Source organism: Sebastes fasciatus, chromosome 4, assembly GCF_043250625.1.
Source record: "Sebastes fasciatus isolate fSebFas1 chromosome 4, fSebFas1.pri, whole genome shotgun sequence".
Classification (NCBI taxonomy): Eukaryota; Metazoa; Chordata; class Actinopteri; order Perciformes; family Sebastidae; genus Sebastes; species Sebastes fasciatus.
In genome coordinates, this window is record NC_133798.1 from 8,848,218 (window position 1) to 8,860,753 (window position 12,536).

The following is a 12,536-nucleotide window of genomic DNA, read 5'->3' on the forward strand; positions in this document are numbered from 1 at the left end:
ATGATAAGAAAACGTTTTTTTAAACGGTCAATATATCCTGACAGTATAGTGCATGAGACGGGTAAATCATGTTCCTCTGTGTCCTCCAAGTGTCCTCTGGTGCTCCTAATGGCATCTGCAAGATTTCACGGACTGGAGGAAAACAACCAATCAGAGCCAAGCTGGAGTCAGCTGTCAATCACTCGCAAACTCCGATCAAACTAGGCAGCGCTGATCAAATATGAATCAATATTCTGTTATTGTAATGCCAATTTCTGAAATACTTTCAGAAACATCTTAAAATGAGAAAGTTTGTGACCCGGCAGCCATGTTGAGATCTGTTGAGGAAATACCAAGCACCGCCCACCAGCCAGAGCACAGCCAAAAGGAACGTTCAATAGGAACGCTCTCTCTAAAATGTCATTGGCCAAAGTCTCCCGTCACAGGCACTCGATTTATCTAAAGCCTGAAAACAGAGCCATGATGAGGTGCACAAGTCTAGTTTTCTCTCCGAGCACGTGAATTACAATATGCTGAAAGGTTACTATTTAATTTTTGCCCGATGATGCCAAAAACATTCTGCCTACTGATGCTTTAAGTAGGGGTCAAGTTAGAAAAATATATTTGAGGCATGTAACAGCTGAGAGAGGAAAAAGACATCAAGGAAAGGACTGAGTGAATGTGAGTAGTTCATCCCTGGAGAGAGCAGAGCAGGTGAAGCATATAACTGGCGGACAAACAGCTCTGACAACTGGCCCTCCAGCCAGAGAGACAGGAGTGGTCACTCTCCTCACACTATCTGTGTGTGCGTGTGTGTGCGTGCAACCTGAGCACACAGAGTCCTCGCTTTCCAACAGGGAGTGAACCAAACTCAAACTTTCTCTGCAGGCTGCAGTTCAGCACTTTGCTGGAGAGGATGGAGAGCTTAGACCCTAAACGCAGCTGCTGCATTAAAGAGGAGTTGCATTAAAAATAAAGAAGAACAAGGGGGACCGTTAATGGTGGCGCGTGGTAATAATAAATTCGTGGGCACGTTTTTTTAAGAGTCATTAGATTTCCGTGCATGTCTGCTGTCCTCTCCGTGGCTCTCTGCGAGGCAGCAGCAGCAGCAGCGGAGGACGCGGCGGTATCCTATTTTTAGATCCAATGTTGCAGTGGAAGAATCAATGAAAGTGGTGCTAAAGCAGTGTTCTCATGACAATCTGATGCTTTTTTTTAGTGCTGCAATCCTCTGAGACTCCTCTCTGCAGTTTGCCGGCTGATGGGTGCAGGACGTTTCTATCCATCTCATCTCTGATGCCGAATGATGCCTTTTCCTCTCACGCTCTCCAGGAAAGCTCTCCGGTGGACTGCAAACTTTTGCGCCATGGAATCCAGCGCACTTTATGGCTGCAACGCTTTTGGGACCTCCTCGAGCAGTTTTGTGTCTTTTTTTGCCAGTCTTAGATTTATTTCTAAAGAACACTGCAGTTGTGGGATGTGAATGAGAATTGCATGATAAGGAGAAAAAAATCGTCGAGGCACACACAGTTTTTTTTCTCATCCTCTTGTAGACTTCTATCAAGTGTGAGCGCATTTCTCTGTTTTGCCGGCTCCTATGGGAATTAAGCACTCGTCCCGGTGCATGCTCCTCAGGAGAAAGATGGCGGAGTCTGAGAGCATTGAGGTAAGTGTAAGAAAGACGTCTTTGATTGTGCTTTAAGAGTGCTCCTTGATGCGTCCTGCAGCGTGTTTTCCTACCTTTAGTGGAAGTTGCGCCTCGGACAAAATGCGGATAGTCTGGGTTGATAGGAGATAGGCTCCATCTCTGCAGGGATGCCCGGCTAAAAAACAGGCATTTTTGTGCAGAGGCAAGTGAGTATTTCCAACATCAAGCACACTTGGGAAAAGAAATCATGCATTGTCTTCCTATCTCAAGGTTAGTGTGTTCTGCAGTGGGTTCCACTTTTATTCTACTAAAAAGACAGGACAGGGACAGGATGCTAAAAGGAAGATCTGATCTCCCTCTTTCTGCCCACCGTTCTCAGACAGCGTCTGAATAAATCTAAATGTATAGGAATGTCTTTACATAAAAAAAGAATCCGGTCAATAAGGAGTTATGGTGTGAGGATGATGAGGCTGAACGAGGCAGAGTGTGCTGCTGCTGCTGCTTCACGCTGCGCTGAGAGCAGAATGACTTGCGCTGTCCAAGGTACTGCAGCAGCAGCACCTCGCACACCAACTAAACGGAGAATGCTGTATGTATGGGACTTGATGTGTGGAGCAGGTGTCTTTTGTTGGAGGAAAAGTAGGATGAGCTGAAGACGTGATGTGTCAGCGACGCACGAGTCTGTATTGGCTCCCTATAAGGTCCCTATGGAGATCCTCTTGCAGGGTGCAGGAAATAGTTTCACTTTACCATTTGCAGCCCCCCCATCCCCCTTCCAAATCTGATTCCCAAATGCACATTATGTGATCTACATTCTTTCATTGAAGAACTCATCTACAGTTTTAGCTATAAATTCAGAGCAGCACAACATCAGCAGCCCAATGTTTTATTGAGTGCAAGCCGGTGCCACATCTGTATTCCCAGTGTGACTGCTGGATGAGCAGTGCTGATAAGTAATGCTTTAAAGATTCAAACACCATGTGAAGATGTTGGAGAAAAGTTACCTCAAAGCAAGTTTATTCATGACAAGCCTGCTTCAAACTCTTTAACATTTTTTCAATGCGCTCACGTCTGGCACCTGATACATCATGATAATAGACACTGCCTGGATGGATGGAAGGATGGATGGATGGAGGGATGGATGGATCCTTCCGCTGCTCTCTGCTGTTTTGGAACATTTGTGTTCTCAGAGGCACCTAAGTGCCGTAATGGCAGAGGACCAAACAGATCCTCTTTCCAGACTGTGATGCTGATTCCCTTTGACCTTATCATAGTAAAAAGCCCTCCCTATAGTAGGCAATTACAGCCTTTAAGTCATCTGTCTGGTACCTTTCTCCGGATGTGCATTAAAACACTCATTTCCCTTCCATAGACTAAAGTTTTCCACACAAATCCACTCACTGACGTTATCGCTGACTTCAGGAACAGTAACAAGGCGTCATCCTCAACAGTCAAACAGCTACAAAATGACAGTGCGTTCCCATCCATTATCTGTAACCGCTTATCCCATTCCGGGTCATGGCGGGGGGCTGGAGTCGATCCTAGCTGGCATTGGACGAAGGCTGGGTACACCCTGGACAGGCCGCCAGACTATCACAGGGCTGACACATAGAGACAGACAACCATTCATGCTCACATTCACACCTACGGGCAATTTAGAGTTAACCTAACCTGTGGGAGGAAACCCACGATAACACGCAGAAGGGCCCCAAACTGGATTTGAACCTGCAACCCTTTTGCTGTGAGGTGGCAGTGCTAACCACTGCACCACCGTGCAGCTCCACTGTGTGTTCCCTCATAACAATAGTGCCAATTGAATGTCCTTCTCAAATGACAGTTCTCACCTCCGTGTAGGGACGAGGATCCAGTCTGAAATACAACCCAAAATGTGTTTATCTGTCTGGGGTGGGGGTCAGAGGCAAGGGCGTGAAGCCACCCTCTCCTTCCTGTGTCAGGGGGCCTCTCAGTTACTGCAGCTGCTCTCCTCTGACCGTGCTGCAACCCCAAGTCTGCTTTAATCTGTCTGTTAATGACGGCCAAGAGCGATTTCGTTTTTCTGCATTGCAACTTTTCGAAAGTCCTCATCGATTGTGTATTAAACTTGGCAGCCTTAATCACCGTTTCCGTGGCCTTGCCTTGTAAGTATTGACTCTGAGAGTGATGGTTTGGAGCCAGCTGTTTATCAAATCCTGCTTTTTTGGCTTTCACTGTTTTAATTTATTTTCATAAGATGAATGAGATGAAAAACTGCCTTTTGAAAAGCTGAATGGTCTCAGTTGGAGATTGAAGCTCTGAAAGATACGGTAGCAAAAATAAAACATGCAAGAAATGGTATAAATTCCAGCAGTTTGTATAATATAATATATATTTGCACTTGTATAATTGCAAACTGCAGAGGAAATAACAGTGGAAAATGCTTCATTCTTAAAATTACAGTAGTGTTTCAGATTGAACTACGTCAACCCTTCATTACCTTTCCTGAGTCACAAGCCTTTTCATCTTTTCTTCTTTTTTTGTTTATTCTCCAAGATTAAAAGTGAAATATACTGTTATAATACTGGAGCATCACTGTCAACAGCACCTATTTCTGTCCACCGCAACAATTATTTATAATTTATTTTTAGAAGGGCTAAAAGTTGGAATGAGAATAAACACCAGAATGGCTTACTGGCTCAAAAGTGAGATGCTGGGAGTCCATTTCTCAGTCTCTCTCTCACACACACACACAAACACACAGCATGGCTAGACCTCCCCAGCTGGCTTTAGAGGTGATAATCAGGGCATTATGGGCGTACCGTCTGTGCAGGGATGAGCTCTCTTGCCATCTCGGCCTTCTGTTGACAGACTTCATTTCAGTAATCAGAGTATTCTCCAGACTCAATAGACTCCCTGGACCCTGTTAAAATCACCAGACTGCTCCATGGACCGGTAGACTGACAGTTGAGCTGAGAGGGATGAGAGCAGATGAAATTGTTAAGGGGAATGCTTGATGAGTCGAGCCAATCACTACCCATGAATGCAAACCGTTTTGTGCTATGCCAAGTCGCTGTTACATCCTCGTTTTGTTTCTTACTCGGAAAGTGATTTGAATAACAAAAGCCCAGAGTCCTCAGCCTCTCGATGAAGTGTTTTCCCTCTTTATCGCTCTCTTTCCAGCAACCACAGCCACAGCCGCGGCCAATCCGCATAATTCCATCCCAGTCGGCACAGCCCACCTCGTTGCCCAAGCCGGTGCCTTCCATCCAGCATGCCTCACGGCCTCCTCTGCCGCCACACACGCCCCATGCTGCCAGCCTTTCTAACTGTCCCGGGCGGGGGAAGATGTCCAAGTTCCTCAGCCCGGAGGAGATGACCTCACGAGACTACTACTTTGACTCGTATGCCCACTTCGGTATACATGAGGTATGTCCTGTCACAGTGAGGATCACTGAAAAAGACATGTTTCTGTTTTCTTGTTCCTGTGTCTGTTCTTGTCAGGGATAATTAGACATGCATGACGACTGTTTTGGGCCAAATAGCCTCAGGAACAAATGTCGGGAACTAAAAACTTCAGGTTGCCACCACAGGCTGCAGGAAAAGCATAGGCTCTTGCACGGCATGCAGTTACTACTTGACCCCGACGAAAAAGCGTCGCTCTTGAAACACAAATTTTTCATCAGACAATGGTAATCCGAGCTCCGCATTCATCTGCACATTTTTGCAACAGTGTAAATTGTAGGGCTGTCAGTCGATTAGAATACTTAATGGCGATTAGTCGCATGATTGACCATAGTTAATCGCGATTAATCGCAAATTAATCATACATTTTTTTGTCAAGTAATTAATACTCGTATCAACATGGGAGTGGGCAAATATGATTGCTTTATGCAAATGTATGTATATATTTATAATTGGAAATCAATTAACAACACAAAACAATGACATATTGTTATGTTATGTTGTGTTAATATTGTCCAGAAACCCTCACAGGTACTGCATTTAGCAAAATCATAACATGGCGAACTCAAGCCCAACAGGCAACAACAGGTGTCAGTGTGTCAGTGTGCTGACTTGACTATGACTTGCCCCAAACTGCATGTGATTATCATAAAGTGGTCATGTCTGTGAAGGGGAGACTCGTGGGGATCCATATAACCCATTTTCATTCACATATCTTGAGGTCAGAGATCAAGGGACCCCTTTGAAAATGGCCATGCCAGTTTTTCTTCGCCAAAAATTCAGCATTAAGTTTGGAGCGTTATTTCGCCTCCTTCGCGACATCCTAGTATGACATGGTACCAATGGTTTCCTAAGATTTTCTAGTTTCATATGATACCAGTATCTAGCTTTAAAACTGAGCCCGCTACAGCCTGAATATTGCAAGTTGGGTTAATGCGTTTAAGTAATTAGTGGCATTAAAACGAATTACGTGTTATTATCTCATTAACTTTGACAGCCCTAGTAAATTCACAAATAAAACTGACAAATATACTCATATTTATATTGCAGTGTATCAAAGCTGTCATAGTGCTAACAACTGTTTTTTTCACGCTGCACTGCCATAAACCCTTCTAACTGTTGCTAAACACTATACCTGGAAAGGTTTAGCCGATCAGAAGCAGAGTAGCGGTGGGTCGTAGGGTCACCCAGCAAGTCGGTTTAGTCTCTCCCGCATACAGCCAATAGTAATGTGTGACATCATTAACGCAGGACCCTGGGCCAATCTGCCAGGCCGAGCACATCTGGTACCTACACCGTCTCTAAGACTGGGACAAAAAACAAATCCAACAAATAGATGGGAGGGATCTGTAAAGTCAATAATGTAGGGAGTGGATGAATCAAAATGTGCTGCACGGGTGTTGTGCTGTAAAAACAAGGAAAAGGAAACCAAAAGACATGAAGCAGAGATGTGTGGTGAGGAGATTTGCCACCAAACTGGCTGCTGCTCTGGTTTGTATTCATGGGGCACACCGGGCCCAGGTGTGTCCCATCATGCCGCTGATTAACCTCCAGGTCTGCAGCGCTGGAGGAGAGAGGAAACGCGACAGCAGAGCCACCAAGCAGAGGCCTTTTCTTTCGCCTTTTCACTTCCCCCATAAGTGGCTCAGATAATATAGTTAAACCGCAGACTTCCTTTTTGATCTGTGATGTGGTTTCCACAAAGGAGTAATGATTGATGCAAGTCCCAAGTTGTAAAAAAAAGAAAATGTTATTTTCCTTTTAACGGAGTTCTGAACCATTTTCCCATGGATTTTGTCCAAAGTTTCTATTATTAATTTGGATTGAAAGTAGAAATATCAGGCAAAAACAACTCATCTGCAGAGCAGTCCAGTTTAAATCATATTCCAGGAGTAGCTGACCAGCAGACCATGGCACACTTGGGCAAATGACAAAATTTACTGCATGCGGCCCCTCGTGGCCACGCAGAAATCATGGCCTTAATGGTTTTGTCTGACGGTCTCCAGGTCATTTTTTTTGTTTGCTTCTTTTTTTTTTCTCTTTTTATACCTAATTATTTCAGACTCCTCTATTGTGTGTTTGGTAAGGCACTTCAATGATGATCGTTTGTGATATTTTTCCTGAACTGAGCCTCCCAGCCTTCTCCTGCTCTGGACTACCCCAAAAACCTATAACAACCCAATGATGTCATAGACAGTTAGAACATAAGCCTGGGAGACTTAAAGGGGAACTACGCCCATTTTCAAAATTCATCCATGTTATTCCTTTGGTCTAAGACAGTCCCAAAAATATTAGTAAACATGAACAACTCTCTCCCAAATGCAAAAACTAGAGTGTTAAAACTCAAACTTGTGATGTCATAGGGTATAAAGTGTGAAACTGATCCATAGACAATGAATGGGAGAGATGTTCTAGATGACACTGAGAGCACCCAGGGGAATGATCTGAGTATATGGGAACATTTTCTGTTTCACAAATTAAAACACTACAATAGAATAAAGCTCATTTGGGTATAAAAAAGAAAACAAACATTCTCCCATGCATTGTCTATGGAGCAGCTCCAGACTGTAAACCCTATAGGCCTATTCAATTACTTTTTTATAAGGGCCAGATTTGAAAAACAGTGAAGTGCCAAGGGGCCACACATTTACATTTCCTATCATATCTGCAAAGTTGGAAATTTAAATGTGAAAACAATACACCTTTTTAATCTTAGTAGATTAGCATTTTTAATCAAAATGTTTAATTTAACATCTTTTTTATTCAGTTTGACTCCTAAATTCCCTCTGCTTAAACAGCCTGGGTTACAACTTTTTAACTAAATAAGTATTTATGTGCTTAAGAAGACGTAACTAAGGAATGGGATAATTATCCTACAAAAAATAATAAGCTTCTAATAATCAAAAAATGTGAACACCCATAAACTTGGTGTTATGTTAGCAGGTTATTTAAATAAATAAACAATGATATTGCTTTTAACAATCCATAATAGCGTAGATGGTAATGTTGATGAATAGGAATAAACTCTCTTATAGGAAGAAATTATTATTATTATTTTTTTAAATACTTTTTTTTCATCATTGTAAATGATCAAAGGGACGGTTTGAGGTTGTTCAGTTCAATATGTTTTTTATATAGCGTCAAATCATAACAGAAGTTATCTCAAGACTCTTTTCATATACAGTAGAGCAGGTTTAGACCGTACTCTATGATTTAGAGACCCAACAACAGATCCTCCATGAGCATTCCATAAGAATGCTCATGGAATGCTCTTACAGTGGCAAGAAAAAACTCCCCTTCAGCGGGTAGAAACCTTGTTAAAGGGCCGGATTCGGCCAACGGGCTGCCAATTGAATAGGCCTGCTCTATGAGATCACAAGTTTGAGACTTACTTCTCTGGTTTCGGACTCTGAGAGAGAGAAGTTCATGTTCACAAATATGGTTTGAACGGCCATGGAAATAACATATTGGAATTCTTAATTTTAGGTGGTGTTCCCCTTTAACTATAGCTTAGACAGAGAATGGTGGAGGACTGGTGCCACTTTGATTAAGATGTACTTCAGTCTTGATCAACAGTGAGCCATTATTAAACATCTTGATTTTTTAAAAAAATCTTTCTTTATGTGTCTCATATTTCCACTATTCAAGATGAGAATCTTTCATTAGTTTCGGCTGCATTGTAAGGAGAGGAGACAGAACGTATAAAAAGAGCACGTTCCTAGTGTGACCTGTGAGATGAATCTTTTATGTTTCTTTTATGAAAGTAGGTCAGGTGTATTTTTTTGTCATTTGAATATTCTTCACACTCACACATGCTCTGCACTCGGTAAGAGACGCAGACAGGCTGAGCCTGGAGGCTCATGGGGCTTATTCAGAAACAACCAACTATGGATTTGAATATAGAGCCATACGGCGGATGGCGTAATAGAGAGATTAGGTGAAGGCTGTGTGCTATTTGTCACCGCTCCACTGCAGATGTCACAGCAAATCCAGACCCCCGTTGTCCAGCCAATGTTTTCAATTCAACAAAATAAATAAATTGTCACCCTCCGCAGCTGTGTCAACATTTTCCTGATATTATTTGTCATACGCTAAACCAGGAGATGCTGAAGGACGAAGTGAGGACGCTCACCTACAGGAACTCCATGTACCACAACAAGCACGTCTTCAAGGACAAGATAGTGCTGGATGTTGGAAGTGGGACCGGGATCCTGTCCATGTTCGCGGCCAAAGCGGGGGCAAAGCACGTGTATGGGGTAAGACGTGTTTCCTATAAGTGGAGCGTTATCATGCTGGACCAGCCCGGCCTGACAAGCTGCTCACACTGTTCATCTACTGTATGTATGACTGATTATCTGTATGTTAACCATGTTTTCATCAAGCCTCACCGTAATCTTCCCAAGAATATCTCGTGTGACAGGCAGGTGATAAAAGTGCGTGTGGCCTCTCAGGCAGGTTGACAAGCTGAGCCGTAGCGCTTTAAGAGCTCTTCTCTGTTATCGTGTACTGGAGCAGAAGTAATTGCTAGTCAGGGCATGTCTGAGAATACATGCCGGATACACACCACCAGTTTGGGATAAACCACGTGGAACTTTTTTTTTTTTTTTTTGCTCCAGACAAGTATATTTGCTTCAGGGGAGGAATAATTGACTTGGAATTGCCAAGAGACTTGTTCTGAGCTACTGCTTGACATTATGTGTTTACGTGCGACTTTATGTGCCACATATTTGTTTTCCTTCCCTTTTCTGCTGTTCTCGCTCAGCTCCCCTCCATCCCTCTCCTTGTCCTTTAAACTGAAATATCACTTCAGTCCGTGCTTTGCCACAACACTTGCGTGACTGCTGCCCATCTGGAAGGAATTTATCAACATAAATGGGGCTAATATTTCAGGGATTTACTTCACCTTTGCCTTTAGATGCTCTCAGTATGAGCTCTGCACCGCTGTGCGATACCTTTATCATACCTAAAGCTCATAAAGCTCCATGTGAAAGATGGGCTTGTGAGGTGGAAGGGCTGGGCTTTGGGCCAATAATAACATCACTCTGTCATATGGACCTCGTTACATGAAAAAGGGAAAAGTGATAACCTTTATTCTGGCTCTACAGGGTACCCGTAAAATACTTTTTTGCCGATGCTGAATTCCATATGCCTCAGAGCCATATAATCACGATACACTGAGTCTTGATTTAACATATTTTATTGCTCATCGTCAATAACTAATTAGAATGAAAATAAAACTCAAATGTCTTTTAAAACTAACAATATTTTTTTGTTTGTTCAAATATCTAATAATGTTATTTGCAGAAGGAGTGTACATTAAAACACACAGACCTGTAGCATTAAGGAAACGTTTACCAGCAAGAGAGCAGCAACAAGTCCAGTAAATAAACAGTGTGTTTAGTCCATATGAATCATTCCAGCTTTCAATAACCCCCTGATATAAAACCAGCTAACACGTAAAGACTGTAAGTTGCCCGCCCAGCATGAAATCACAGAGGACCAGTGTAAACTAGATCTGCAAGCAGGTATACCTGTACATCTCAAAGCGACACTGAAATCAAATCATCGTGGAATAGATCTGCAACAGGTGGTTTATTATGTGTCGGGAAGGCTCAGAGGCCTGTTTGCCGTGCACAGTGACAGGATCTGATCCAGCCTTGGACCACAAGGGTTCAATAAATCATTTTGCATCTCATTCACGAGTGACAAAGGGTCTTGTCTTTTAGATAACTGCTCTCTGCAGTTAGTTGAAATTCTCATTACACCCCGACAGCAATCAATAAATCAAATGCTCTGACAAAAGAAAGATAAGAATCCAGCTCGAATAAAATAATTGGACGTACTATACCTGCCTACCTGCGTCCACTCTGCCCCGTGCACTCATTACGCGTCACCGGAGCTTGACAGCTGTGAGTACTAACAATTGCCATGTTCGTTGTTTACGTTCATTATGATAAGTTTGGGGCAGTGTCTTTGGAGGGAGGCCTGAAGAGACGGAACGTCAGTGTTACCGACTTGGCGGCTTTCTCCCTAGATTTAGGGGCTTTTGGAGCTAATGCTGCTACTTTCATTGGAAAAGACTAAGCAACACTTGGCTGTGTTTTTCAGTTTAGTTTTTTTGGTTGGATAATTTTTTAAATCTAGTGTATTCTTGCGAGTTTATCAGCATTATCGACCCTTCCTTTAAAGCCTAAAAGACAAAAGAGCCAAAGTATATGAGTGGTTGGTGAATTAAGCTGTAAAGGCAAAGAGAGTTGCCATCTTAACAACTTTCTTGCTAGATATCACAACTTTTTAGACCCCTAAAGCTAACAAATCTAACCTTTCTTTTTGTTCTAAATTATTTAACTTGACTAAGTTTTGTTTTATACAACAGCATTGATAAAACATTTTTGAACTTAGAAGATTTAGATACATATTGATGAAATGATAGCAGCTTGATAAAAAAAAAGGATGGCTAGTGATGCGCCAGCTACAGTCAGATAAGTTTAGATGTTTTCTAAACTTTGTATGTAAAGTATGTAAACAGATATGCAGATATAGCTTTAGCTACTTTCCATTAGATGTACTTTCCTCAGAATTTGATAGACCATAAATGAGCCAGAATCATAGACTTTATATAAGAAGTGGATGTAATTACCATGGCATCACCCATTGGTTTGTGGACTGCTATTTTGAAGACTCGAGTTCGGCATTTTGGCTGTTGCCATCTTGGTTTCTGCAACCAGAAGTGACAAGAGAGGGTGGACCTAAGTACAACCGAACGGTGAATAAGACATGTTTAGGCGACCAAAATGTTTCAACTAACTTTTTATAAACTGAAAACACACTGTGTTTTCGTCTTACAACTTTAACCCTTTCACAGACAACTCCCAGACCGGACAACGTCGTGGTAGCTTCCTATCAATCACAAGGTAGCCACGCCCTAAAGCATCCCCTGCTTTATGGTCTATTTGACTCTAAATGGGACCATCATTTACTAAATGAACATCATGCTGCATTGAAGAAGACTTGAAACTAATGATTGAGACCATAAACTCATTTTTAAAATGTTTACAGAGGAAATAAATCAAGTGAGAAGTAGGCTCATTTTCTAATAGACTTCTATACAATCAGACTTTTTTTTGCAACCAGAGGAGTCGCCCCCTGCTGGTTATTAGAAAGAATGCAAGTTTAAAGCTCCTCTGCATTGGCTTCAATTTTCAGACCCGAAAGTTGCTGACTGGCCAGAATTTGTTGAATTTCTCCCGAATGTAACATTAGGCTAAATGTTAAATAGTTGATAAGTTAATAGTTTGTCATAGCTTGTTTGTGTGAGTTTGTTGTAGAATTTACCATCAAAAATAGTTAGGATATTTTTAAATTCTCATAAACTAAAGACATCAAACTGAAACTTAAATGCTAAAAAAATGGAACTAAAATTTCATTGACTAGTACATTAACAAGTGTGGCTCAACTTATATCCGACTCA

The 12,536-nt window shown here is 42.1% G+C and overlaps 1 protein-coding gene across 1 annotated transcript in view; it reads left to right on the forward strand.

Moving 5' to 3' along the window:
• Window positions 1-516: 516 nt before the first annotated feature.
• Window positions 517-12,536, forward strand: part of LOC141765672 (protein arginine N-methyltransferase 8-B) — a 36,352-nt gene continuing 24,332 nt past the window's right edge. The window contains exons 1-3 of the mRNA XM_074631825.1: window positions 517-1,645; window positions 4,784-5,029; window positions 9,166-9,321. Coding sequence (XP_074487926.1) covers window positions 1,577-1,645; window positions 4,784-5,029; window positions 9,166-9,321 — 471 coding nt within the window. The 5' untranslated portion in view covers window positions 517-1,576. The remainder of the gene's footprint in view (window positions 1,646-4,783; window positions 5,030-9,165; window positions 9,322-12,536) is intronic.